General features: G+C 36.1%; 3 protein-coding genes across 5 annotated transcripts; 2 read left to right on the top strand and 1 right to left on the bottom strand.

Moving 5' to 3' along the window:
* The first annotated feature begins 554 nt into the window (after positions 1-554).
* On the top strand, positions 555-7,134 carry LOC124174664 (chromosome-associated kinesin KIF4-like). 2 transcript variants are annotated; one of them, XM_046553999.1, is made up of 14 exons: positions 555-774; positions 1,249-1,474; positions 1,749-2,187; positions 2,783-3,048; positions 3,303-3,755; positions 3,843-4,230; positions 4,420-4,786; positions 4,903-5,209; positions 5,424-5,560; positions 5,627-5,803; positions 5,896-6,060; positions 6,351-6,536; positions 6,754-6,821; positions 7,050-7,134. In XM_046553999.1, exons 2-14 carry the CDS (start codon positions 1,249-1,251, stop codon positions 7,114-7,116), a joined length of 3,246 nt encoding a protein of 1,081 aa, XP_046409955.1. In that variant the 5' UTR covers positions 555-774; the 3' UTR covers positions 7,117-7,134. The 2 variants fall into 2 exon arrangements, with proteins under 2 accessions (XP_046409955.1, XP_046409956.1); XM_046554000.1 differs by having other exon boundaries at positions 557-774; positions 5,908-6,060.
* Positions 7,135-7,816: 682 nt separating this feature from the next.
* On the top strand, positions 7,817-19,043 carry LOC124176768 (small subunit processome component 20 homolog). Its single transcript, XM_046558436.1, has 11 exons — positions 7,817-7,982; positions 8,076-8,356; positions 8,462-13,660; positions 13,739-13,994; positions 14,081-14,686; positions 14,917-15,480; positions 15,579-15,761; positions 16,064-16,403; positions 17,214-17,647; positions 17,794-18,063; positions 18,184-19,043. The coding sequence occupies exons 1-11, from the start codon at positions 7,938-7,940 to the stop codon at positions 18,331-18,333; spliced, it is 8,328 nt and encodes a 2,775-aa protein (XP_046414392.1). The 5' UTR covers positions 7,817-7,937; the 3' UTR covers positions 18,334-19,043.
* Positions 19,044-19,068: 25 nt separating this feature from the next.
* LOC124176769 (6-phosphofructo-2-kinase/fructose-2,6-bisphosphatase 1) lies at positions 19,069-27,883 on the bottom strand. 2 transcript variants are annotated; one of them, XM_046558437.1, is made up of 6 exons: positions 27,073-27,881; positions 22,934-23,361; positions 21,804-22,277; positions 21,046-21,280; positions 20,680-20,807; positions 19,069-19,869 (listed from the first exon to the last, which is right to left on the bottom strand). In XM_046558437.1, exons 1-6 carry the CDS (start codon positions 27,149-27,151, stop codon positions 19,813-19,815), a joined length of 1,401 nt encoding a protein of 466 aa, XP_046414393.1. In that variant the 5' UTR covers positions 27,152-27,881; the 3' UTR covers positions 19,069-19,812. The 2 variants fall into 2 exon arrangements, with proteins under 2 accessions (XP_046414393.1, XP_046414394.1); XM_046558438.1 differs by lacking the exon at positions 19,069-19,869 and adding an exon at positions 20,460-20,598 and having other exon boundaries at positions 27,073-27,883.
* Positions 27,884-27,925: the final 42 nt, after the last annotated feature.

Below are 27,925 nucleotides of genomic sequence, written 5' to 3'. Positions count from 1 at the left end.
GATTGATTGGGAAAAACAATTTACCATAATTAACATGTGAAAAATAGTCATTTGAAATTTTTCGAAGAACGTAAAATCGATCTCGCAAGTATTCTCCGTGGATTGGCCCACTGGGGATACCACGTAAAAAAAACGTGCCAGGTGCTCTACCGCTTGCGGTGATGTGGAAACGAGCATAAGTGAACTTATTTTTACTGGTCAAATACTAAAATAATGTAATTTATCAAATGACAATTTTATTCTTGCGTAAATTCAACTCACTGTCAATAAAACTCCTACTTCGATAACGTGTAACGCATGTGCAATCGTAATACCTTCGGATTTCTCTAGTTTAGTCAGAGTGAATTCTATGTAAATACATTTTTCTGTTTAATAAATTTCATTTCTTAGTTAAAGTCAACAAGGTGCTGAGTAACCGTGCGAGACAGATGGAAATAGGTTGTTGACCGTCCGTGGTTTTGAAATCTGTTTCCGTCTCTCTAGCTCAGCCTGAATCCCTCGATAGCAGCGACACTCGTGGTCACTAGGCGAAACGGCCGGTGCTTCCAGTTGGCAACACTGATGAACTACCTGTCCCCTCTACCTGCCTGTCGACAAACGAAAATTTCAAATGTACAACGGTACAACGGTCGGAAAGTGATTTCAATGCGAGTGACATGAAAGCTTGAGAGAAAGAGCAGGAAAAATTAGTACGGCCGGACCGTGAGTTTCTAATGAAGAGTGGGTGAATTGTAAAAAAGAGAGCAATATATTTGAATTCTGAAAAGCATTAAGGTAAGATTATCGCAAGTTAATTCATAGCTACGATAAATTTGATGAAGTTTATAATCGGAATGAATCAGAACTGTGCAGTTAAAAGCAACATACCTTTTCACTGATTTTACCTTTATCTGGTTTCTTTAATAGCTGTAATTTTTTCACATAATTGCGCGAGCATTAGCCCTTTGTCTTTTTCAGTGGACATACGTTTCAGAAATTCATGACAAAAACTTTACTCATCAGATTTTTCTACGGAATACAATTTGTCAGTAGTTGCAATACCTGTTTGACAAAAAATATATGTTGAAGACTGTACCGTCATCTAAGTATATTTTCTAGTCGAAAAAGTGTAGCTAAAGTAAATGAAACAAGATGCGTGTAATTTTCGATTTCGTTTCTAATTTTATAGGCTAAATAAGGCTAACGTCGTTTTCTGCTGTTGCAAATTTAATGTTTGTTAATTAATTTTCATCTTGACATATTTTATAGATGGTTGATGCTGCGATCAAAGTAGCCCTAAGGATCAGACCTTTGGTTGAAACAGAGATTGAGAAAGGCTGCCAGACCTGCGTCGCAACCGTGCGTGGCCAACCACAGGTTCAGGTGCTGGGTACCGAGAAAGCCTTTACGTTTAACCACATATTTCCTCCTGAAGTTAACCAGGAAACATTTTATAATACAGCAGTCAAAGGAATGATAAATAATCTCTTCCAAGGTAAAAATATCAAAGACTTACAGTTGCTCACGCTTTTTAATTTTTCATCTTACTCTTATAAAACCTATATTTCTCAACCATGTCAATTTGTTTCGCCATCATATTTTGCATCACTCATTCCATACTTTTAGTTGCAAAACCATCTACTCGCAGCAGTGTTATGGCATTAATTATCTGTATGTCAAAACCAGAATCTACAATTTTCCTTTCCTACTGTTTTTAAAATCATTATATGGCTCTTTATCTTGACTACATTAACGTGTTTATTTGGTAGGATATAACGTAACTATATTGGCATATGGCCAAACTGGAAGTGGTAAAACCCATTCCATGGGGACGTGTTATAAAGGAGGTAATGAAGAGCTTGGCATCATTCCTCGTGCAATAAATGACATTTTCCAAATTGTGGAACAAAAAACAGACTGCAATTTCGAAATCACTGTCTCCTTCATGGAACTTTATCAAGAGCAACTTTACGACCTGCTCTCCCAAAAATCCCGAGAAAACTCTGTTGTCGATATTCGTGAAGATACACAAGGCATAAAAATACCTGGCTTGACTGAAATCAAAGTTGAAAATTCCACCGCAACTTTTCAGTGCCTTAGTCAAGGTTCGCTGGGTCGAGCCACTGGAGCAACAGCAATGAATTCGCAAAGTAGCAGGAGCCATGCCATATTTACTGTCAACATACGTCAAGAGAAAAAAGATGATGTGTAAGGATTTAATTTACTTTACTTTATTAGCTTGATCTGTTGGCACTGAGAATCTCTTCTCACAGTCATTGATCAATATACTTATTGTTAGATTAATGTCTAGAAATGATTATTCTATACAATGTACAAAGAATTATTCACATATACTTGACAAGTTGACCGATCGTTAAAAACGACATCTGAGTTTGGACAACAAAATTCTCAAATTTCAAATGCCATTGTTTATTTCGAAATGGAATTCACAGAAAGATATTAAAATTAATTTTTTATTTTATAAAACTTGTCACCAATCTTACCCAAATTAAAAAAAACTCAATTTTGATCATGAAAAAGTACGTATTCTTAGTGCGTTCTCCTTACTTCTGACACTACAAAAACTCAAATTAGTCTAGTCGTTTCATGATAGGAGTAAAATTTCATCAATAAACATCACATGAGCAAAGAATTGTGAAAATCTATTTGTCGAATTATTGGTAAAACCAATATTTTGGTGTTTAGAAGTCGTACTGCCAAAACATGATAAAAATTTGCCCTCGTGGTTCGGTGTGTTGTTGAAGAAAAACATTTTAAGAACATCTAACAATTTTTGAAACAGTAACTCTGCTACAACAGCAAAGTTTCATCTGGTAGACCTTGCTGGTTCAGAACGCAGCAAAAAAACTAAAGCCACCGGTGAAAGATTCAAAGAAGGCGTAAATATAAATAAAGGTCTCCTCGCTTTGGGTAATGTGATCTCACAATTGGGAGACGGAACTTCCGGGAGCTATGTTGGATATCGTGATAGCAAATTGACCAGGTTGTTGCAAGACTCACTAGGCGGAAACTCCATGACTCTAATTATTGCGTGTATCAGTCCTGCAGGTCAGTATGTGAAGTATTAAGAAAAGTAGCTCCATTCAGGACCTTATTTTCATTGAACAAAAGCCAAATACTAATATTTGAATTTCATTTGACACAAGACATTCTTTTTTGGTCGAAAATATTTATTTTGGAAAACTACACAACTGTTTGTACCATATGTGGGCTGTAAAAAGATATAATTTTATGACTAAAATGGGAAACTTTGCTTTAATCTTTCAAATTAATCTGGAACAAATCTGATTTTCTATATCCAGACTACAACCTCGATGAGACTTTAAGTACACTGCGGTATGCTGACAGAGCAAGAAAAATAAAGAATAAGCCGATTGTGAATCAAGATCCACACGCTGCTGAAGTAAATAGGTTAAATAAGTTAATTCAAGAATTGAGATTGGCTCTTCTTTCACAAGGAAATACAGTAAATGGTGAAAACGCTTGCCCACCTGAGCATAAAGAACTGCAAGCAAAAATACAAATAATGCAAGTCAAAAATAGGGATCTAACTGAACAACTCCACGCAAATCTAATTGAATTTTTGCATATGAGCGAACGTGCTGATCTGGCAGAAAGTGCCAGTGAAACTCTTAGAAAAAATATTGCTGACCTCGTAAAAGAATTTAAGCAAGTTATTGACGACTTCGACGCAAATCCCAATGGCACTGAAGAACATCGATCGGCATTGAAAATCATATACAATAAAATTTTAGGTGTGATTCAAATTCGATCACTTCATGCAGTTCCGTTAGTATGTAGTGTGAAAACTGACAAACTCTTTTCATTCCTTTCTTTTTTAGAGTTTCAAAGCGATCAAGAGAAGACAGCAAGGGAAATTTTAAGTCACGAATTATCAACAGAGAAACAATTTGTTAATCATGATTCGGCTGATACTAATTTTGCGGATGAAAATTCAGATGGTACCGAAACTGGAGGAGTAGATCTGGATGTAAAACAAGAGGAGCATACGTTGCAACAGGCTGAGAGGAAAGATGAAGTGAGAAATATAAACAGAGAATTAGCTTTGAAAGAAGAATTGGTTGCAAAACTTATAGCAAACTCTACGCAAATGGTTGAATATTCAAAGGAAATGCAGGAAATGGAATCCGAAATAAAAAAACTGCAGGCGGAAAAAGATGATCTCCAACAAGTTTTGGTATCAGTTCAATCTAACAATGCTAGCTCCAAGTAAGAAATCACACATTACTTGTATACTTTCATATTACTATTATTAACTGCATGTAAAGACCAATCTTTAGTTTGGTAAATTCCGAAAGTTGGTCGTTTAACTTGTTAGTGAAAGAATGAAATATTTCACAGTACCAAAGACTTGTTATTGCACAGTTCTTTTTTCATTCGATTTTCATTTCGTTTCAGACTCGCAGAAACACGTCGCAAAAAAGTTCAAGAGCTTGAGAAAAAGATATCTGAATTATCTCGCAAATGTATGCAGCAGGGAACGGTTATCAAAATGAAAGAAAAGTCCGAGGCTAAGATAAAAAGTCTGCTCACTGAAATTCAATCAATGAAACGATACAAAGTAAAACTCATGCAGCTGATGCGATCCGAAAGTGAAAAATTCAGACAGTGGAAGCTCACAAGAGAACAGGAGGTTAGAAAATTAAAAGATCAAGACAGGAAGCGACAACACCAAATTGTTCGGATGGAAACACAGCACAGTAAACAGCAGAACGTTCTTAAACGTAAAGTGGAAGAAGCCTGTGCAATCAATAAAAGACTGAAAGTAAGTATCTCAAAATACCCAGTGTCGCCTAACATCCAGTCAAATGTTTCGAATTCTTTTTAATGTCGAGCATTTTTTATCTTTCATTTTAATCCTTATACTCGTCAAAAACGCAGGAAGCCCTGGAGAAGCAGAGTAAGGCTCAACAGAAGCGAGACAAGGCGGGCAATACTGTCGGCATACAAGCTTGGATAACTCAAGAACTTGAAGTGCTCACTAGTACGATAGACGCTGAGCGTTCGTTGGAACGACTAATGCAAGATAGAGCGTTACTCACAACATCCTTGACTAAAATTAAAGCAAATAAAGACAAATATGATGCAGCCACCTATGCGAAACAAATTTCCGAACTCACTGAAGATTTACAGTTACGCAGTGCACAAATTGCCGACCTGCAGCAAAAGATTCTTACTTCTGATCAAGGTAATCAAAGTTAACTTCACCGTGAAACAAAGTATAAATGAAGTTGTCTATACGTCATCTGAAAAATATACTTAATGTATCACTCGAGGAGAAATTATGTACTTATACTATCTAGACATCAAACGATGTGATATTTCGTAAATATCTAAGTAACTTATATTCAAGTAACAATAATTGTAGAATTTTTGGTCATTATCTTATCTTTTTATTTCAGAAAACAAGACTAAAACCCGGTGGAATCAAATACAGACAATGACAGATGCAAAGTGTGCTTTGAAGACCGTGTTTGATATTGCAGCTGAAAAAAGTCGAAGCCAGTATGCCAAAACCTATCAATACGATGAACTGATGGTGTGTATTATAAACAGTAATAAATTCGCAGTTATTTACTTTTTATTTGTTACACAACGGTTATAGGAAGAGTGTGATGCTCTTAGAATGAAAAATCGACAAATGGAACTCCAACAAAAAGAGCAAATTTTGAAACAGAGAGAACGAGAGGCAAAGCTGAATGCGGAACACGAAGAAGTGGTAGCCCACCTGCTTGATCAACTCCGCGGAGTTAAACCCGTAGCAGAACCTCAATTATGCAATGTAATTTTTTTGAAATTATTATATGAAATATGATCTCTTCATAATGTATCTATTTCATGTATCGATTCGATTTTTTAAAACTTCGTATACAGGTATCTCTAAAGGAGAAAAAACCATCAACCAAAGAATACCCAACACCAGATGCTGAACATTACGAAGACTATCCATTCACAGATGATAGCTTGTTGGAAGATGATGTCGAAAAAGATCCAGATTGGACCAAAACGCCTCTGTTTAGTCGGATTAGCAAAATCATGGTAAGCATTTCGTTACTCCCAAATATGGTCTTCCACTGTACATTGCGACAGAAGATTTCAATAAATGCTTTGCTAAATAAAATTTTCCAATGTAATTGTGAAATGTAAATATCAGTGACAATAGAGGTTTTCACCTGATATAAATTCCATTTCTCAGTCAAATATGAACTTTCTGAAGCCTACTTTTTTGGAAAGTGGAAAACGAATGAATCTCTGCTTGTTTGATAATTAAGCAGTTTACCTGAATATTGTCCCGGTACATTTTGCTATTTACGCTTCCCAATTTACAGAGCTCTGCTGCAGAATCCCGTCCAAACGCTGGAATTATTGGTTCAAAGCGATCATCAGACGGTGATATAAAATGTGCTTGCAAATCCAAGTGCCACACGCGCTTATGCACTTGCCGGAAAAATGACCTAGCGTGTATAAACTGCAATTGCAACCCGGAAATATGTTGCAACAGAGACCAAGAAAACGTAACGTTTCTTCTACATATTTTCGAAATTCTTTTTTTAGTTATAAAATGAAAACTTGATCATTAATCAATGATTTTTTTCCCCTTCCATTTTAATAATCTACAAGAAAAATACTTTGACTTGCACGTATTAAAGAATGGTGTTCCTAAACCAAATTTATATTCGTGATAAAAAAAAATCTGATAACCCCTATCAGTAACTATTATTCCAATTTCAGATCAGACGAACCATCCTGTTTCCAGATGTTACCAAGGATGATAGTGATGACTCATTTAAGAAACCAATGTAAGCAAATATACAATGATTATTGTAGATCTTAATAATTTGTAGAAGTAGATACTTCTGTTGGAAAATTTTACCGCCTAATATCATTGACTTATTTCCTTTTTTAAGATCCTTTTTCATTTAGATTCACGCAGTTTTTCTTACCTTATGAATTTACGGTTTTAATTTCATTAGAATGATGATGAAATCATTTGTGTAATGATTTGTAATAAGATAATTTTGTTGCAGCGAAACGAATACATTACCACCTAAGCCCAAGAGATCGAAACCTCAGGACCAAACCATCGAAATCTAAAACACTGCGACAATCATAGAAAAAGAAGAGGATTTCTGTCGAAGGTCAAGCGCATAATTTTATCAACTAAACGAAACACTGTGAATAATCTTGTACATTTCTAATTCATGTTTTTACCTAAAGGACTAGATATATTAAAATGTAGCTCAATTAAATTTGACATTAATGAATAACTTACATGTTTTTTCTTCATTTTCTCCTTATCGAACATTTATATTTTTATCTCAGTACAACAACTTATGACGCTTAGCAAGCTTAAAGGTTAAAGGTAAGTAAATGAAACTATACGCTTTTTTACATAAGCATTGTGTATTCAAAATTATCTCTTCGTAATGCAGGTATTTCAACAAATTTTTAAGTAGTCAACTACGCCTGAAATTATAGACATGTTTAAAGTAGCTTTATAATACGTAATATTATGACTTGATTCCACATCTATTGATGTATTTTTTCGTCCTCAGTAGATCTTGCATCTCTTTTGATTCTAACAAATAGAGTTGCTTTGACCTTTATCTTGCGATAACTGAGTACTTGGGATAGTGTTTAGTTCAAAATTCCCTTGTAACATCCCGTGAATATCCCTCTCCGACAAAACCCGAGGAATTATTTTTAAATTGAACTCACGTGCAGCGCCACTGTAACAGATTCTGGACTTATGTATTGGTACTAATTTCATGCCGGCGTGAACGAAGTGTCAACCACGTGGGTGCTGTGTGTTTGTTGCAAAGAAAGTGAGGTGTTAATAACTGTCAAATTGATTATCAATTCACAAAACTATCATATGAGTTACAAGACGACTGAATTGAATAAACTTATTAATAATGAAGAATAAACCGACCCGTCATAAGGAATCAAACACCTTTAAGGTCAGTTGAAGTGAACATTTAGCACTACAGAAGAACTACCCTAACCTAGTCTAACCTTAATTTGTAACGTGCATGCTTCTTTTTCTTCCGTAGTTTAAGCCCTTCTCGGAGCGCATAGCTGACATAGATGTTGATGTATTTCATCGGGTATCCCATCGCAATGAGGCGGAAAGTGATGAGGTGGAAACACATTTTTACCAATGTCTCCACAAATGGAGCGTTCTTAACCTCACAGAGAATTATACAAATTTGAAAAAAGAACTTCGCGGCATTGTCACGCTGCCACAACTGTTGAACAGCAAAGAACACGTTATCGATGCTCTTTTGAAATATCTCAGATTGAAGGATACTCTGTGTCTACAGCCGATACTTGAGTAAGTACCATGCATGCTATTGTTCCGTAAAATTAGTATGAGAAAGGCAGGTCTTCTCAATCAATTCATTTCCAAGATATTGACCATTCCTTTTTATTTTTGTAGATTAGTAATCGCTGCTGCACGAGATCTTCAGAAAGAATTCTATGAGTACTTTCCTCAATTCTTGACGGTGATAATAGATTTGCTACATACAAACGATGCTGAGCAGCTGGAATATACTTTCACAGCATTGGCTTACCTATTTAAATTCTTGTGGCGGTACTTGATCAAGAATGTCGATGCTGTGTTTGATCTGTTGTTACCATTACTGGCTGAGTCAAAACCAACTTACATCAATGATTTTGCTGCCGAAAGTTTTGCATTTGTAGTAAGGAAAGTCAAAGATAAGGACGCATTTTTAGAACTGCTAATCAATGCTTTGAAAAAAAGACCAGATGGAGTATCAGGGTGCGGAAAACTATTATTTCAAGTCATCCAAGGAACGACTGGTCAGTTTCATTCCTGCGCTGAACAAATGTTGACGCTTTACATTGGCAGCCTAAAAAATGAGTCCATAGATAAGCAAATGTTATACAGCATTCTTCAACAAGTTGTACAGTGCTTAGTCAACTCCATACATCCACAAAAAAGTGAAATTTTTTGGAATGTTTCTCTTCGATTGGCGGATCTGTTTTTAGAGAACTATGAAAAATCAAGTGGAGATACGGATGAATTAAAATCGGAAAAAGAGAATGCACTATTCCTACTCCATAGTTTATTGTTAGAAGCCGTTAATCATAGAGATGGACGAATGCTTGTTCATCCCAATCAATTGATAAACGAGCTGGTCAAAGCACTCGATTTCTTTGAAAATAAGGAAACGATTGTAGGTGGTGACAAAGTAATCGTGAAGGGCTTGGCTAAACTTTCTGGATCAGTTCTTTTGGCTCAAAACGTAAAACTTACTCAGGAGTATTCGAATAAACTTGTACGAAAGATATTGGCCATACGAGATATTGAGATTTTACTTTCAGTAGTGGAACAACTAATTTCTTATTCGTCATTCGAAACATTGGTATTACCACATTTCATGACCTACAGTTTTCAGACTGGCTTCAACAGCAATATTTTGCGACTTTTTTCTAAAATAATCACTGTCAAATCACCTCTTTGTCTTAATGGTACAAAATTGAAAGAATGGACCAGATACAATTTGAATATCCGTAATATTCCAGGTGAAAGTTTAAATCATATGCAAAATATTTTAACAGCTCTGAATGATAATGCACCGACAGAAGATTCACTGCGATTGTTGATAACGTTACCTCACTTGAGCCCTGTGCCGAAGATTTGTGAAGAAACATTGTTAGAAGCTACAAAAAATATTTATGGAAAGTTGAAAACATTCGTCGATATTAATTCAGACCTGAAGCTTGACTTGTTAAGTTTCACTTTCCTCTTGGCGATTGAATCTGCTGCACACATTCTACAGCCAAACGAATTTTATGAGTATATTACTAAACATGACATAAATTTGTCTATACTGATAGATAAGTATTCGACGGTGAGAAGTATACTTTGTGCTGTGGATTTGTGCTTGTCGCACATTGTCGATTCAGAAATTGGCAATAATCTGATAAATATAGATCTGTTTAATTCACTAAATGAAAGTTTGGCACCATTATTAGGATCTCCGTACCATAAAGACAGACTTGTGATAGCCCACATTTATTCTTTGTTCAGTAATGTTAAAGATATTTTGGCCACGAATGATCAAGGTGATAAAAACTTCTTGGCATTACCATATTTAGCTGAGGCTGTGCCGTCAACAGTCCATTGTTATAGAGATAAATTGCTACCTCTGCAAGGTCTTGCATTTGAAAGAATTCTACTAAGTAACTTTGATTCAAAGTATTTGAAATTTCCTATATATTGTCTGTTTGGAAATTTGTATGTAAATTTTTCATTGCTATGGGATCCAATAATGAAATTAATTGCATCGTACGCGCACAAGCAATGCGATTCATTTTGGCCAATATTTATATCAAAATTGGAAAGTGCCAAGACACAAGGCGAATCGGAAACCACCAGTTTGCTCACGTTTGATTGTGACGTTACTTCCACGCTCTTGTTTCAAGTTTTTGATAATGAGGACAAACCTGATTACAATAACTACAGTTTACTTCTTTGGAAGTGTATGTCATTATTTTCTGACTTTTGTGAAATGAAAAATAGGGATTTGACTGGAATATTCATTGATTTCGTTGAGAGTAACTTTTTCAAATCCAACAGCGAAGATGCTAAATCTTGGAGTATTAAGAAACATGCGGGTGATAATGAATTGGCAAATCAAATTGTCCAGGAAACTGAAGATGATGATGAAATAGATCATGAGAAAGCCACCAAAAATGATTTAGCAACGAATAAAATATCGTTTGATGGTAAACATAAAATCAAGCTTCTCTTGGCACAGATGGAAATATTTTCAAAGGTAAAAAATCCAAGAACTTTGTACCGAGAAGCCGATATGTATAAAATTTATTTAGAATTACTTGCCTCCAAAAATAGTGAAGTTCAGAAATCTGCCCTAAACTGTCTGTTCACTTACAAACACAAGTACCTGGTACCGTACAAGGAGCATCTATATAATCTAATAGATGAAAAAAGTTTGAAGAATGAGTTAGCTTTGTTTAAAATAGATAAAGAAAGTAACATGATACAAGACGATCACAGAGAAGCATTGCTGCCGATTCTTATGAGGATAATATATGCTAAAATGGTGATGAGGACAGGAATGAGAACCGGAGGAAAGGCTGGTGGTCTTGTTAGAAGAACTATTGTACTACGATTTCTGGCTGGAACTCAAGAAGACGAGATGATAACATTCATTAGCATGGCCTTTAAGCTTTTTCATAAATATGTACCGATAGCTTCCGAAGAAGAACTCAATTTGAATGAAATGGTGAGAGATGTGGTTAATAATCTAGATCTATCCAACATCATTCCACCAAAACGACTACAAAGCTCCGTGAATTTACTGGCAATTGTAATCGAACAATTTGGTGGCAAAATGTCGAGTAAATTGCTACCTCGTTTGTTGGGGATACTAATTTGTATACTAGCACAAGTAACTGGAATATCACACCGTTCGAACGACGTTCATCCCGGATACATGTCTTCGATAAGAAATCTGCGTACCAGTTGTATGAACATACTATCTAGGTTCTTTTCTCATTATGAAAGCTACGAATGGACTGAAAGTGAAATAGATGCGCTGTTTGCTGTAGCAGTGTTTCCATGGCTCGAAAAGTTACCAATCGAAGGTATCCACAGTCCAACGGCACTCTTGAAACTCTTCATAGCTTGGAGCCAGAATCCAAGGTATTATCCCTTGTTCGCAAAACATTTCGAAAATAATTTGACGCTGACACCGCTGCCATATGTTATACAATTATTGTTGGGGCCTAAAACGCACGGTTCTGTGATAAACGCGATATTGGAAATGATTGAGAAAATGCTGACGCTGCAGGATTACGGTGTAATTGATAATAATGTGAATCAAATGGACGTCGACGCAAAGTTTTTCCCAATAATATTGATCAATAATATGCTGGAAGTCAAGCAAAATAGCACCCGTTGTCGCACAGATAATATCAATTACGGATCAGCTCTGCTACTGCCTCACGTACCGAATATATTAGAATATATAAAAAAGAAGTTAAACAAGAGTAACAAGGGAGTGAACAAAATCGAACTGGTTGTATTATCGCGTATATCCGAATTTGTTGAAGACCCCGAAACATGCGATACTCTGTTGACATTGCTTCTGCCAATTCTTGTTAAAAAAGCGACAACTGGTGCAAGTGAAGAGATTGTCGTTCAGCTGGTTTCCACCATCTTTAATCTTATGAAGATCGTTGAACACCCAGAGAAGCACTTACGACTTATTGTTCCGCTTACCGGTGCGATTACAGCTGTATCAGCTAGAAAATCCTTGATGCGATTGTACAATATTATATCAGAAGGATCGTCGGAACAACACCGTGATCTTATGATACGCAACTGTAAACTGCTTGTCGAGTTGAACGCCTGGGACAGTAAGTGGATCGATCAACCAGATTTTGATAAAAGGCTAGAGGCGTTCAAGGAAGTAAACACGTTACTGGAGGAAGATGCTCTCACACTTGAGTTTGGCGCGGCAATAATATACAATTGCTTTTTCTTTTTGAAAACTGAGAAAGATCTAGCACTGAGAGATTTGTCAGGGCAGTGTTTAAAAACAATTGCTCCGAAGTTGGTCAGAAAGTACAAGGACAGGCACTTAGAAAAGAATTATCTAATCGATGAAACCATTTTGTCAATTGTGCGGATGGGCATTCGGGATAAAAATGAAATTGTACGCAATCAGTCTATTGCTCTTCTGGGTCAATTAGCAATGGAATGTTCCGATGTTCATCCAGTGCTCCGAGATCTTCATCCGCTGAGTAATAAGGCTGATCCAGAAGTGGACGTTTTTGAAAACTTGCAACACTTGCAATTACACAGAAAAGCACGGGCACTGCTCAAGTTTTGCTCCATTGCAAAAACCTGGACGAGATCTCCAAATCCAAAAACATTGACGCAATTTATACTACCTCTTGCGTCGTCCTACTTGTGCTCTGAATCTTTTGTAAATAAAAATAGTATCGTTGACGCTGCGATCGAAACAGTCTGCACTGTCTGTAGACTGTTACCCTGGCATCAGTACGAAGTTGTCCTCAAATACTATCTAGATAAATTGAGATCTTCAGTTGAATTTCAAAAACAAACAATAAGAATTGTTGTTGCAATACTAGATGCGTTCCATTACAATCTTTCAAAGTACAAGGAACCCGCCAGCTCTGTAATCGCTATAGTGAATACAGAGGATGTGAAAGAGCCGGATCCATTACCCAGTTACGACGAGGGTAGTGTGCTTGATAGCATTCCGGATATGGATGAAAAGTTGGACGAATCATTGGAGGATTATGCGAAAAATCTTGATGAATCGGAGCCGAAAAGTGGCAATAATTCACAGATAAATATACCAGCAATGCAAAGAGAGCTGTTTCTTTCACAATTTGCTGCCAGAAGACTAGTATTCGGCATATCGAAGGTCTTGTTGCCTCAGTTAAATCGGTCAATCATGGCACGCACGCAACACGAGAACAGCCACAAGGTAAACAGGAAAAAGACTGGCTTCGAAAGGGAGGAAGAAGAAATTATGCGAGTGCCAATTGCACTTGCTGTTGTTAAGCTACTTCAAAAGTTACCGCCAGGTGTACTGGAGGAAAATTTACCTGGGTAATTAATTATCAGATTTGTTCAGTTACACTCATATTCATACAACAGTCGTCTTTATGCCGATTATTTGTTTTTTAGCATCCTGATGAAGTTGTGCACATTTCTTAAGTCTCGGTTGGACTCTGTCAGACGTATTACACGTGAAACTATGCAAAAAATAATGATAACTTTGGGGCCTGAATATCTGCGTCATTTGCTCAAAGAGATGAACAACATATTGACAAAGGGTTTTCAAGTACACGTTCTTGTGTATACCATTCATGCTGTACTTGTTTCGTTGAAACCATACTACAAACCTCTTCATATTAACGAAAATTTGCACAGCATTTTATCGGTAAGAATATTATCCGAGACTTAATTGTTATTTTTGCTCTGGCATTGAGTCGTTATTGGAACCTATATTCAATTTTTGCGTTACAGGTATGCAAGGTTGATCTGTTTGGCCTAACTGGAGAAGAAAAAGAGATCGCTGGTATTGTAAAGAATGTTTCCGAAGCAAAGTCAACTAAAAGTTTTGACATCTTTCATATATTAGCTCAATTTATAACCGAATCATGCTTACTCGATCTAGTTATGCCATTGAAGAATGCATTAATCAAAACACACTCCTACAAAATTATCCGTAAAGTAGTCGAGTGCTTGAGACAGGTAGTTTTGGGTCTGGCTGATAATACTTTCATTGAAATAAACAAAATGCTAACATTTCTCTATGGCGTTATATCTGAAAGTATACCTGATCTCTTGCTTGCAACTAAACCTAAACAAGTAACTGAAAGAGAAGCTGAAATAAAGGCACGCCAAAAGCCTGACTGCTTGATCATCGCACCTGAACCAAAGAATAGAATGGGTGTAAAAGCCCAGGCGAAAACTTCTAGCAATACCAATGCTCACATTATGGTGGAGTTTGGCCTACGACTGTACCATATTCTGTTGAAACGAGATCGCATATCAGCGCCGGAACTGAAATCCTACTTGGACCCTGTCGTATCCATATTAAGTGATTGTTTAAAGTCTCAGCACGTCAAGGTAAATAATCATTCTTTATTAATTTGAACTCTAAGAATTTCATGTAGTACCTCTCGAAGACTTGAGTAAGAAAATACATTGCTCTTACATAACGGCAAGATTTTATATAAAAATTTACAAGCCTTACGACTTGGAATAGTAACGGATTTCTTCTATCAAACTTCAATCAGATAGGTTTTTAGTAGAACAATATTTCATAAATCGCTTAAAACAAGTAATTTTTTTTCCAGCTGACTACGCTTGCCCTTCAATGCCTGAATTGGATCCTAAAAACAGATCTTCCATCGGTAAAGACTTACGTTACAGAAATTTGTTCTTCGATGTTCAATATACTGCACAAATATGCTGCTGCTGGATTAAGCAAAGGAGACAACTTCGATCTTGTAACGGCAGCGTTTAAGTGCATGTCTGTGCTTGTACGAGATGTGAAAGACTTTACAATAAATTCAGAACAGTTGAAAATACTTATTCTCTATGCTGAACAAGATTTACACGATTACGATAAGCAAGGAACTGCGTTTACTTTACTCAGGGCTATACTAAGTCGAAAATTAATTATCCCTGAGATGCACGATGTAATGGAGAAAGTTGCCAAGCTGAGTGTAACGTCAGAATTAGACCATGTCCGGCAACAAGCACGTTCTATATTCCATATATTCCTCATGGAATATCCACTAGGAAAGTTCCTCGAAAAACATCTTTCCTTTTACCTAACGCAGTTGAGTTATGAAGTAAAGTCAGGAAGACTAAGCGCGTTGGAAATGATACATGGCATTATCACAGGATTTCCACTGGTAAGACTTTACGGCTCTTTCATTATTCCTATTTTTATAACATTGATTAAAAAATCATGATCAAAATATCATGCTAGTTTTCTTTCTGCTAATTTCAGACGGTTCTATCGCAACACTCCGGTTTGTTCTTTTTGATGATCGGTGCAAGACTAGCGAATGACGAAGATCCGGATTGCAGAAAACTCTGTGCCAAATGTATCAAGGAAATGATTACTCGACTACCGCATAACGATAAGAACAAATTATTTGATATCATACTCTTGTGGTTAAAGGAAGTTAAGGTAATGTATCACGATTTAGTTTCTTTTACACCACACAAGTAAAATTCTGAATGCAAAAATAAAGATTTCAGCATGAAATTCTAATTTTAAAATTCACATTCATTGCTATTATTGAAAATTGCATATCAAACCATTCAGAACAAAAAAATTGAGCTTGCAAAATATGATAATATGATATTCTAAATAACAGTTGTTCTTTCGACACTACGGCCTCAAAGCAGAATCCCCTCAAAAATGTTTAAGCGATGGATTGTGCATAAATTGTACTTATCAGGTATTACTGAAGTTTTTGATTTGTATAGGTTTCCCATAGACGACTAGCAGCACAGCTTTGTGGTATTTTCATTACCGTGGAGAAACAGGAATTTGAATCACGTCTTGCCAAGCTGCTTCCACTTGTACTGAAACAGTTTAATGATACTGACTCTGATGATTCAGAACCAGGTCGATTTGTGAGGATAAAAAAACAGGACATTTCAAATTCAGACGATTTTCGAAAGGATAAAAAGAAACTTGGCGATTCAGAACGAATGAGAGACCACCACTTGTTCCAAGTTTTACAGATGTTCTTAAAATTATCATCCAATTGTCCTAGTTTTTTGAAAGATGAAAAATACGAAGATGCCGTGTGCATATTAGCTGGTGAGCTTTTTTGACTTTGTTCCTTTAACGTTTGTCACACAAATGATATGCATGAAGTGAAACACTGAACATATGATCGTTCTTTGTATTCCATAAATGAAAAATGAGGGTATTTTAATGTATAGAGCAATTTTTTTTCATCACATTTTTCAATTATTGTTAAGAGGCTCGGTAAAAAGGCACAGACTTTCATTCCTACTTTATTTTGTTTAGAATTAAAAGTTCTTTTAACCCTTGGAAATATTACAAAGTACATCACAGTCTGAAGTATAATTTCCTAAACCACGACTAAAAATTATTAACAACTGGTCCCGATATTGTACTATTTTTATCGGAGTTATGAGAATGTTATGTCTGTTATGGACTATTGAATGGGTTCCTTCCTATACAAAGCAACCGCACCTAAAGGCTGTTGATAAGGTGTTGAATAATGATTGATGTGTGTCTAAAGGCATTTAAAAAAAAATGGATTCGAACATAATTTGATGAATACAATTATAAAAAAAAAAAAACGTAAGGGATCGCACACAGCTGAATTGGTACTTTTCAGCTATGTGCAAGCCCGAGGAGACGTGAAAGATAGAGGGACAAGATGAAAAGTATGAGATTACAGTTAAGAGATAAAAGTAGTGGTCCGTCAAACTCTGCCGGACGCATCAAAAACTTGATAATTTTCTAGAGTCCTTGAACAGTTCTCTATAAAAACAAAACAAAAGAAACAACTCTGTGACTAATACTTGTACTTTATAAAGAAGAAGTTTGTTTCTTTTACTGATCTGATAAATGGACTTATAATTTTTTAAATTACAGCACACAGCCAATCGTTACTGGCACATCCTCATCTGTGGGTTCGTTTAGCAGCAGCTCAGCTAATTGGATTTATTTTGGCTGCTATTGACGTTGAAAAAGTAGCTGATGCTCTTGAAAACCCAGACAGTTATGCTGATCAGAAAGGCTACATTTATTCGGACCCAGTTGCTACAATGAAAAGCTTAGCTCTGGACTTGGCTGCACAGTTGCAACCAGAACTTGTATTTGAAGATCTAGCTGATCAGGTGGTGAAAAACCTAATATTTGTTGCTCGAGCTTTAAAATCTTTTCACATTAGAGGCGGAAAAAAACCTGACAATCATTCTTCCACCTCAGAAAGTGATGGCGACAGAATATCACTTTTTTGGCTTGTCAAGAGAATGCGAAAAATTGTAAATGTGGAAGTTACTCAGTCACCCAAATCTACCGCCATGGTACGTATTAGGAAATATTCTAATTATGCACGCATATCTCTAATTATGCGATAGTTGTTTGAAACTTTTGGTAAACCAAAAGAACTCTAATAAGTAAAATCCAATAAGTAGGAACTTGAAATTGACAGTGAATTCCACACTTTCAGAGAACTGCAGTATTCAAGTGGACCGCAGGGGTAGTAGCAACTATATCTGTGGAAAATTTGAATCCAGTATTGTTTCATTTGATGTCACCGCTGGTTAGAGAAATGACCACAACTGAGGAAAGCAATGCTCCATTACGTCATTTGGCTAAAGACGTTGCAACAATGATAAAGAAAAGTTTAGGAAGTGAAGAGTATATGAAACTGTTGAGCAAAGTTCAACAAAAATTGGACACCAAAAGAGCTGAGCAAAAGAAATCGCGCACACAAGAAGTAATACATGCGTATTCTTATTGTACTTCTCTTCTATTTTCTATTTTCTTCTGATATTTTCGTCCTTTGTCTTCTGATACAAGTTCACAGTAATACTCTACTTTAAATTTTTCATTTCAGTTTATTACGGACCCGGAATTAGCCGCCAAGCGAAAAATTGCAAGACAGCAAAAGAAAAAGGAGGCAAAAAAACGGAAAATGGAAACTATGAAGGGTCGGAAATCGTTTGGAAAAAAACCACGAAGGGAAGTCAATTTTGATGCTTCGTAGTGTATTATACCGTGATCTTGTAAATAAGTAAATTATCCATTTTTTTTTTCTTTTGTAAAGAAAATATGTATATATCACACATCGGTGCATTGAATCTTTGTAAAACTTGCATGTTTAATGCTGAACCATTCTGGATGACAAAAAAATTGAGGTAAATCGAGATATTGACTGATATTTAAAAATGATGACTACCAACTTTCACAAATTGTAACCTCTTTCTATATCTAGTAGGCAGATTATAGGTAATAGGAGACTCGCATTGACCAACAAATCATGTTCAGCCATGTATGCTAATTTTCTGATTCGTTCATCTGCCTCGCAGGTCAGTGTCACATTCCCAAAAGTTTTACGTGACAAAAGACTACCGGTAAGACAAGGAACATAGCCAGAGAATTGTGATGTTCATAAATCATTAGCTAATTTTATTTTTGCATTCTTTTATTCTTATGGCATTGGTCATCAAATCACTGATTTACGACATTTACATTTGCTGAGGAAAGATAAACAGAATTGGAAAATAGAAATCTGACAACGACCTCATTCTAATAAGCGTTACAGTTGCTGTTCAGTTTTTACCCCTTATATTATTTTCATATCCACTTTTCACAAATACTTGCACAATTCATATGTGACGTATAAAACCTTCACAGAAATTTGACTGAGACCTCCGTAACAACGCGGCAGTTAAGCGTTATTATTGGTGAATTAAAGTACACGGAAAAAAGAACTACATAATTTATTTAATAAAAAATATATTTGGAAGATTCTGATAGCGTATGAGTGGTAAATATTATTCTTGGCTACTAAAAGAAAATACATGATATAGAATGCGAGCCAAGAGACTAAATACTCATGCTGCCTATTTTTTTATGTATCGTCTGTATGGCTCGTATTCTATTATATTCAACAGACAATACAGTATAATATCTTATTCTCCTTTTTAACCAGGCTATACGTTGAGTATAACTGATACGTATGTAAGTGGTTGACATGAAGCAATTTTATTACCGTTTGTAAATAGCGTTAATTTAAAGATGGAAAGAAAATTGATTTACTTCCTACAGTTTTATTTATATACGTCGTATAAGTATATCTGTGAAGTTACGTTCATTGAAAATATCATACGTTGCTTTCATGAAATTTGAAATGATCTACAAACGGTATACAGAAGACATCATATATAAATAGAATAATTTAAAATTCTTAGAATAAACTTCCCTTTTTATCGGCATTCATATCACATAAAAATTTTTCTTCAGTTTACATACGTGCCTTTGCTCAACAGGTAGTTTAGTAGTATAGGAAGTTAGAGATAACAATGAAATTTTACTATTTCTTTTTTTACCCCATAATAACGAGTTTAATTATTCCGGCATCACAGCGTACTCAATTTGACAGCCAGCTGCCAACAATGCTTTGTTCTTGTCACGAATTAGCGTGGAAGGATTTTTTTATTTTCCTCAAAACAGCGTCATTAGATCACGTCAGCAGTTTCTGTGCTCTGTTTCTAAAGCGTTCCTCCAAGTATCCATGTACCTGAAATTGAAACGGAAAAAATTATAATATTTAACTTGCTGACGTACATAAAATGTATTGGGTACTACTGGTTATTCAAAGTGACAAATTTAAAATTAAATCAAGGAAGATGCTATTGCGTCTATATTTACTAGCAATGTTGTCTTCTAGCTTGCCTCTATCAAGATATACAATTTACGTAGTACACAGTAACTAAAGCTTATTGCGCAATGGTTTTAAACCATTATGTAACTCCAGATTATGATAAATTACCAAGTGCATCGAAAGTACGGCAGATAATTCGAATGAAAACGTAAATAAGATTCGTAATAATCATCATTATCCATTCGTTGTATCCGAATTACTTGCAAAAAAAAATATGATAATGCCTGTTACTAGCAACAACAGCTCTAAATGTTGACTTTTGAAAGCTACAAGTTCTATCTGATGTAATCTAATGGAAAAAAATGATTCAAACTTAGTAATAAGATAAGTATGTAATGACGCGGGAGTACGAAGGTTTCTTCGTGGTAGATAAAAACCTTCTCACTCCACTTAAATGCAATAAACGGGCAAACATTCTGGCGGGTCATTAAAACACGAGCAGCAGGTAAGTAAAAGTTATTTTATTAGCACATGGCTCAAGCACCAGGACAAGGTAATAGCAGTAGTAGTGTAAGTAATAGTAGTATTATCAATTTCTTTTTTCCCATCAATTCTTAACGAATTAAAATATTCACCCTATCAATTCTGTAGAAAGATCATATCCAAAATTAAGAAAAGTCAATTAAGTAAAAATTATTGTACATCTTTTTTTATTTGCCTTTGTACCTTTGGTTTTGGCCGATGAGTATCCACTGCATCTATCGGCAACCTGATGTGCTCAACTTTGCATCCGTAAGCCACAGGTGTTAGCTTCATAATAGTGTGTAGTGGAACACTCAAGTATGGTAACTCGTCTGAAAAATTATACAAATATAATTTGATATAAAGTTTATTATAGTTAATGAGCTCTTTTGACTCTTCTTCTTCTTATAATATAGAAATTATGACTAAAGCAATATTGCGTGTATTTAATTCACCATAGATATAATTTTTTCAGCTTTCGAATTAAAACCAAACACCGAAATATATATCAAGAGATACACTTTGCCAGTGTAAAGCAAAGTATGCTGTAATTCAGTGTGACAAGCTTACCTGAACTTTTATCCAGAAAATAGGCAAGCAAACATCGTAGTACAGCCTGATGAGTCACAACGAGAACATTACCCTGACGTTCCAATTCCATAATGACTGGCTCTAGTCGAGCAACTAAATCCTCGTAACTTTCACCTCTGGGGTACCTGTATGAAAATTTATTTTGGTCCCTTGCCGCAAAATCAGTTGGATATTTCTCAGCTATTTCTTCATAGGTCATTTCCTCACAAATTCCCTGGAATATCATTTATATTTGGTCTAATTAAGTTGAATTGCGATGCATTTATATGTTGATGACTTTATCATTTGTAACTCATCATCGTGTGTAATATAACATATTTTACGCTATTCTTTCTTATTTCGGCGGTTAAAACTGGGCACAATGTTTGGAAAAAGTAATTTTTACTTTCGTACAGAATTTTCAAAGTTGCCAAACAATTTGTGTAAAAAAAATAAGGCAATTGAAGGAACCCAAGGATCTCTATCAGAGTTCAAGTTCTGAACTATTCAGTTTTCGATGAGACTTGGGATATCAGTGTGATTTATGATGATGATTTGCAATAAGTGAATAAAAGGTAGAAATTTTTTCCTATAATTTTCATGCATCCAAATTTTATACATGTAAACACTTGACGCGAAATTATTGATGTTAAAATTCGATGGTACTTTCATAGGGAAACACGGGCGAAATATTTGCAAAGTCCCTTGCTTTTCCATATTCTGAATTCGTAGATCTTCATGGCTAAAAAATGTCTCACCGCATCGATTTCATTTAAAGCTTTCCACCGTTCTTGTGGAGCTTGGACTCCAGTCGCGGTTTGTATAGTCCTCTGAAGCCAGCTGGTCCAAACCCTCAAACCCTGTATATCCTGCTGCGCGATGAATTGAGCTAGCGCATTGCTGTATTCGTGTCCTCTAGAGCTGAGAGCTGAATTACCACCTATTCTTCCTTCAAGATTCATAATACTTTCACCGTGTCTGGTCAAGTATATAGTTCGAGGCACAATATGTATATTCATTAAGTAATAAACTATTCTGCTCTGAATGTGTCCCTCGTGTTTGTGGACCAGAACTTTTTCTCCCGTGTTGTAAATTTTCATAAACGACAGGTCGACTTCGCAGCTCTCATCCAACGGGTTATACTTCTCTTGATAATGTTCTATCCGCATCATAAAGTCAGCTAATACGGCTTCCTTGTTCATGTCGGTGTAATCAGGACTGCTTACTTTTACCTGTAATCATAAGATAAACAAAAAAAATACCCGACCAATTAATGCCAAAGATCGTACTATCATGCCCTATATAAGAATAACCATTCTTAATATTATAATTTTTCTCTTTTAAATTATCACCTCTTAGGTCTGCTGATTCTACATTATTAAGACTGAACCTTTCGAAGCTGAATTCCAGGGAAAATGTTTAAAATATCAATTTCTCGCTTTTCCATATGATCAGGATGCAAAGTAACGCGTGTTTCTTTTCCCTCTGATTAACTTTCGAAGGATTCTTTGAAATGCGTTTTGCATCAAGGTTTCTGAGAAATTTATCCAAGCGTTGTTATCTCATCAATGAATAAGCGATAAAAACTTAACAGATAGCGATACTGAAGGGATCTTCTAAGCTTTCTTTTAATTATTTTCGATTTAAACAACTTTGATGCGGAATGGGGACAAAGGGACGGATAATTCAATTTTCTCTTACTGCTGCATATAATGATAAGAAAGCGTATAGGTATAATAATTTATTCATGAATCTGATGAATATGAATCATTTAATCGTAATAAGAATCGATGCGTTAGCGATTGTTCGATAATGAGAAATTGATTGTAATACTCGATTAACGAAATTGCGTTAGATATGTACTGAAAATCTCATGCATATCAAATACCTCCATTATATTTTGTTCAACGATTTCGGGATCGTTGCAAACAGACTCGACGAAAAACAATTTGAAACCCATTTTTCTAACGACAATGTCGTGTATCATCCTTCTCCTCTCGATGGTCGAATTCGTTGCGTCGAAAACCGCGACTTCGCCGTCGCCGTTTTCCAACCATTGGCAAACGTCGTTCAATGCGTCAATGGCACATTGCGTCCTTATCGCCATCGCTTTGATATTGTCAGGTCTGAAAAACTCGTGACATTGATATGCCGTTGTCGCATGCCTCCGGTATTCCCCCAAATTAAATACTTTCGTATTTATACCGATCCAATTCAAGTATCGGCACAGCTTTTTCGATATATAAGTTTTACCCCGTGCGGGCAGCCCAACCATGGCTATTACGTGTGGCTTGTTCACGTAATTTGAACGTTCCCCTGTAAAATAACACGCGTACAAATTTATGTAACAAACATGAAAAAGTAGGTAGCCTACGAAATTTACCGCGGTAATCGGACCACGGATTTATCGCTCATCGATCAATTAAATCTATGTGTTAATTAGCTTTTTAATTAAGCCGTGCACTGATTGATGGAGTCTCTTAAGAGAACTCGAATCTTTACATCCGCATCTTGACGCGCAAACACGAGTATTAGGTATAAGCCTGAGAGTATAAAATTGTGCAATATTTTATCAGGTTAAAATTCGCAACGTTGATGGAACGATGCATTCTCAAGGTAAGTTTATACTCTGCAACTTTGAAATTGTCCGAGATTCAGTAAAGCGTAATATATATTAAAACATTGTACTCGTATTTAGGAAACTCGATTCCTTCCTCATATTTACGAGGATCAAGTTCAGAATTGAGAATGAAGAAGATGAAGTGAAAAAATCTTTACTCCGCACCTTTAGCAATATCTGAAATTTAGTAGATAGACTAAATATTTTAGACTTCTTGAAAGTCATTCTAAAATTACGCAGTAATGATTTTTCCCCTGACGTTTCGTTACGCCTCATCTCGTTTTAAAGTTATATAAATTAATGATTTTTGTCAGTCCTATGTTGGACTACAGTGATAAAATTCGTTTTTTCATTTAATATTGCCGATCAAATTTTCCGCCAGCATGCTTTGAATTTTTTCCCCCAACAATGCAAAGGCATTTTGCTGCGATAAAATTGGGAATCTGTACAACAGAATCAGAATCTGATAGCGAGGTTCAGGTTGCGAATGACGTTTCGCACCGCGTTACTGATTTTTCACATTATTATTATAACAGCACAGCAATTGCAATTGATAGTGATCGTTGTATGTATACCGTCATACGACTCTTTGACAAACATATCAGTATAATACCTTTGAAATATCACACCTCGATCACGATAATACCTTTAAGCGGAACAGCGGAAAATCTGAGCCATTTGATATAAGTAAATATATTATTCGACACACCGGCGAGCTTATTGACCGACTAAATGCATCGGCAATCAAAATTCTATCAATTGTGAAAAAGTCGACCGCCACCTGTTCATTCGATAGAAACGTGATCTTCACATGACTGGCCAATGTCGCAGCCTGTAGCCTTCATACAAATCGGCGGAACGATCGATTCAATTTCTACAAGATTTTAACGGAGAATTTTTATGTTCCATTTGAATAACAAGAAATATTGTATACCTTTATTCTACATGAGAAACTAGTTCCAATCGAGCAAAGCTAATCTTTTTTCTTACGCTAAATGAACAGCGAGGAAATTTTACATTGTATGCACGCACACCAGCTTCACTATAAATATAAATAAAGCTAAAATAAATACTATGCTTCGTAAAGTTTTTTTTTTCTAATACGATTAGCTTGTAGCTAATCTTTTGAACGAACAAACATCTGTTGGGTATGTAGAGACAAGCGATAGTTATTTGCCTACATACAATCGTATGTAACTTGTTTGCCGTAGCTGAACACTGACGTAACTTGCGATACTTTTCGTGCGAGGTATTGAATGAATAATACAAGAAAGACTGTTTATTTGTATTATTTTTATTATTTTTAAAATACCCGAACGAGATAACAATTCTGGGCTATTTAACATTGTGCGATATAAGATTTGGTTTGTCGCCATAAGCCGCTTACGTACGAAGTCCGCACAGCTAACACATCGAGGATCGAATTGTGAATTCTTTTTCAAACATACCGCAGAGGTATAATTATAATATGTACCGCAGCCATGCTGTGACCTCGAGGCCTGCAGTTAAATTAGAATCAAATTTGTATACAAAATTAAAAACCAGCTAGTAGTCTCGAGGAGTCGAACAGCGAAAATTATACGTCACGTAAAGATCTTTTCTCACATTTTGTGTCTGTGTTGCCAAACCATTATTCTCTTTCTGACAAATTGCATCTGTAATTGTTCGTTGTTTCGTATCAATTACAGCAATTTCTTCCATAGACTGTAAAACATTTGTGGATATAATACATCTAGGTATTTCGGTAATTCCCAAACAAATGAATAGCCGATGCTTACAGCGCGAACCGCCATTATTATTCAAATAGTCACGCATACATGAGGCTGAAGTTTGTAACATTATAGTAATGATTAACGTTTCGGAAAATCGTTATTTCACGGTTTTAGAAATGTCTGAAATTCAGTAGATTATAATAAGGCAAAATGTATTCATACTTCGAAAATTTAACTACTTTAAGAAAAATAGTTACTTTTCTCCGCAATGTTTCGTTACGTTAACGTTACCAACTTCAGTCTCAGACGCATTTACTCGTTCCTTCGAGAAATAAAAGACGACGTGAAAAACTATACAGAACTTCAGCCCTGATAATACAATCGTCTTACATACGCTAAAACGGCAAGTGCGATATCCAACACTAATTGACAATGAGATTCTTCCTACGAAGAGAATTGGCCACGAGCCGAGTTTGCCTCGGTCTGGTTTGCTCTGGAAACAATTCGCCGCCTCGAATCAGTCTCTGACGATGAAATTATTCCAATTGTTTGGCATTCGAATGCGTTTAAAAATTTTCCACTTATATCCCCGACCCGAGTCCTCCGCTTTCACGCATATAAATACGAAGACACATCGTTTTATCGCTGCAGAACATTGGCCGTTGTACGCGGACGCTGACGGTCGCTCGCTATCTCGCGTTATCGATTACTTACCACCTACTATATACAATTCACTGTATACGTGTAGCGAACCAAACGCCAATTAAATAAATCTATTTTCGGCGAAAACAATTGGTACGTTCAACGCGAAGATCTAACCCTACTAAAAATAGTACAGCTATGATTTACTTATTTCCGTGCAGTATTAGAGCTCGCAACTTTTCCAGATAATTTACAGATTTGTGAAAGATCAACGCAATTGATGAGGAGGATGATGCACCTGATAACGGCTTATATGATCATATTGAAGTTAGTAACGTTACCGTAACGATTAATGCTGAGGAAAACCGTTACTTCGCGATTTTGGAACTGTCTGAAATTCAGTCAACCGTGATAAAACAAAACACACTCATATTTAGAAATCTTAGTTCTTCAAAAATTATTACGAAGTTAATAAAATAGTGATTTTTTTCTCCAATGTTTCATTACGATCGGATAACGTTACTAACTTCAAGATCGTCTTGTATACGAATATCCACGTGATTGCAAAACAGATATTCCAAACGAAAGTATTCTCTTGGCAATCATGTTCTACGACCTGATCAAACGTATATATTGAATAAAACGACCAAGTGCAGAGGAAGAACTAATTATAATCATCCGAAGCGCATTGGATGAGTCGGAATGAATTTATATGATCGGGAGCAGTCGGCCGAAAAGCGGTTATGTACCGTTTCGAAAAAAATCGCTGCCTGTAGCCGAAGTATACAGCTTAGAACGATTTGTGAAACGAATGAGCTATAATAGTACGGCATGCATGGCCGGCTGTACGGCTGTGTGTATATTAAGTATATACGTATCTTCGGTAAGATAGAGAGCATGTGTCGTGTGTGTAATATATGTATGCGTATGCGTATATCATAACTGTACACGCATGTGTCAGCTGATAGAAATCCGCTGGCATATATTAGAAATATATATATTTCCGTGGTGTGTTAATAAGTTAGGAATAGTTGAAATGTAATCCTTGATTACCTCTGATAGGAAAGGGCTTTGTCTGAATAGTGTCCGAAGTCGGCGGTGTGTAATGCATCTCAATTGCGGGCTTGGACATTTTTTCGACTTTTTCTTTTCTCTCTCTCTCTCTCTCTCTCTCTCTGTTATTTTCGTTTCAAAAAAACTTGAAATAAGATTCGACTCCAAGAACGAATCGTTCCCTCGTATCACCGTCTAGTAGAATTCACTTCTTTATCAAAATATATTTCGTAAATTACTTCCTCTAGGTAACTCGAGTTTCTTTTTTTTTTTTTTTATTCGTCGCAAACTAATATTCTTCTCGTTTGTACCACCTTTCCTCCGTCATCGATTTCCGCATGACGATTCGTCGTAAGAAATAAATACGCGACGAGCTACTTTTGTACGAACTTGTGTGTACCAGCCACAGACGAAGAGTTGTCGAATAATTTTACAAACGCATATTAATTAATATATGTATATATATATATATATATATATACAGTTTTTATTTTTATATTCTTCTCTATTTTTATTTTTTTTTTATTTTTATCCACGAGTCTGAGCTGTCTTCGTCGCCAAACGTCGTTGCAGGAGGTACGTACGTATGTATGATTATTCAGGCACCCGACGGAATGTTCACTTTACCTCACGATGCGGACACGCACAAAAAGAAGGCGAACCAGCCGAACCAGCGAGCGTCAGGCTCGTACTAAACTCCACGAATCAACGTAGATACGTACGGAGCTGACTACGGGTTCTAAAGTTTAGTCGTGGCCATGCGCGTGTCTGGCCCGCCTTCCTGTGCGAAAGCCTTGAGACTTTTAATGCCGAATCGAGGGGGGCGCCGGGACTGCGACGGCAATATAGCGGC

This window comes from Neodiprion fabricii, chromosome 2 (assembly GCF_021155785.1).
Source record: "Neodiprion fabricii isolate iyNeoFabr1 chromosome 2, iyNeoFabr1.1, whole genome shotgun sequence".
In the NCBI taxonomy this organism is placed as follows: Eukaryota; Metazoa; Arthropoda; class Insecta; order Hymenoptera; family Diprionidae; genus Neodiprion; species Neodiprion fabricii.
The sequence above is the reverse complement of the archived record's forward strand: the minus strand, read 5'-3'. Positions and strand labels throughout refer to the sequence as shown.

Excerpts from the sequence above, each read along its gene's own strand:
- LOC124176768 (XM_046558436.1), top strand. The coding sequence starts at position 7,938 with ATGAAGAATAAACCGACCCGTCATAAGGAATCAAACACCTTTAAG. Across the intron at positions 8,357-8,461 it reads TGTCTACAGCCGATACTTGA|ATTAGTAATCGCTGCTGCAC; the intron begins GTAAGTACCATG and ends TTATTTTTGTAG. Across the intron at positions 13,661-13,738 it reads CTGGAGGAAAATTTACCTGG|CATCCTGATGAAGTTGTGCA; the intron begins GTAATTAATTAT and ends TTTGTTTTTTAG.
- LOC124174664 (XM_046553999.1), top strand. The coding sequence starts at position 1,249 with ATGGTTGATGCTGCGATCAAAGTAGCCCTAAGGATCAGACCTTTGGTT. Across the intron at positions 4,231-4,419 it reads TCTAACAATGCTAGCTCCAA|ACTCGCAGAAACACGTCGCA; the intron begins GTAAGAAATCAC and ends ATTTCGTTTCAG. Across the intron at positions 6,537-6,753 it reads GCAACAGAGACCAAGAAAAC|ATCAGACGAACCATCCTGTT; the intron begins GTAACGTTTCTT and ends TTCCAATTTCAG.
- LOC124176769 (XM_046558437.1), bottom strand. The coding sequence starts at position 27,151 with ATGTCCAAGCCCGCAATTGAGATGCATTACACACCGCCGACTTCGGAC. Across the intron at positions 23,362-27,072 it reads AAAGCCCTTTCCTATCAGAG|GGGAACGTTCAAATTACGTG; the intron begins GTAATCAAGGAT and ends GTTATTTTACAG. Across the intron at positions 19,870-20,679 it reads CTCATCGGCCAAAACCAAAG|GTACATGGATACTTGGAGGA; the intron begins GTACAAAGGCAA and ends TTTCAATTTCAG.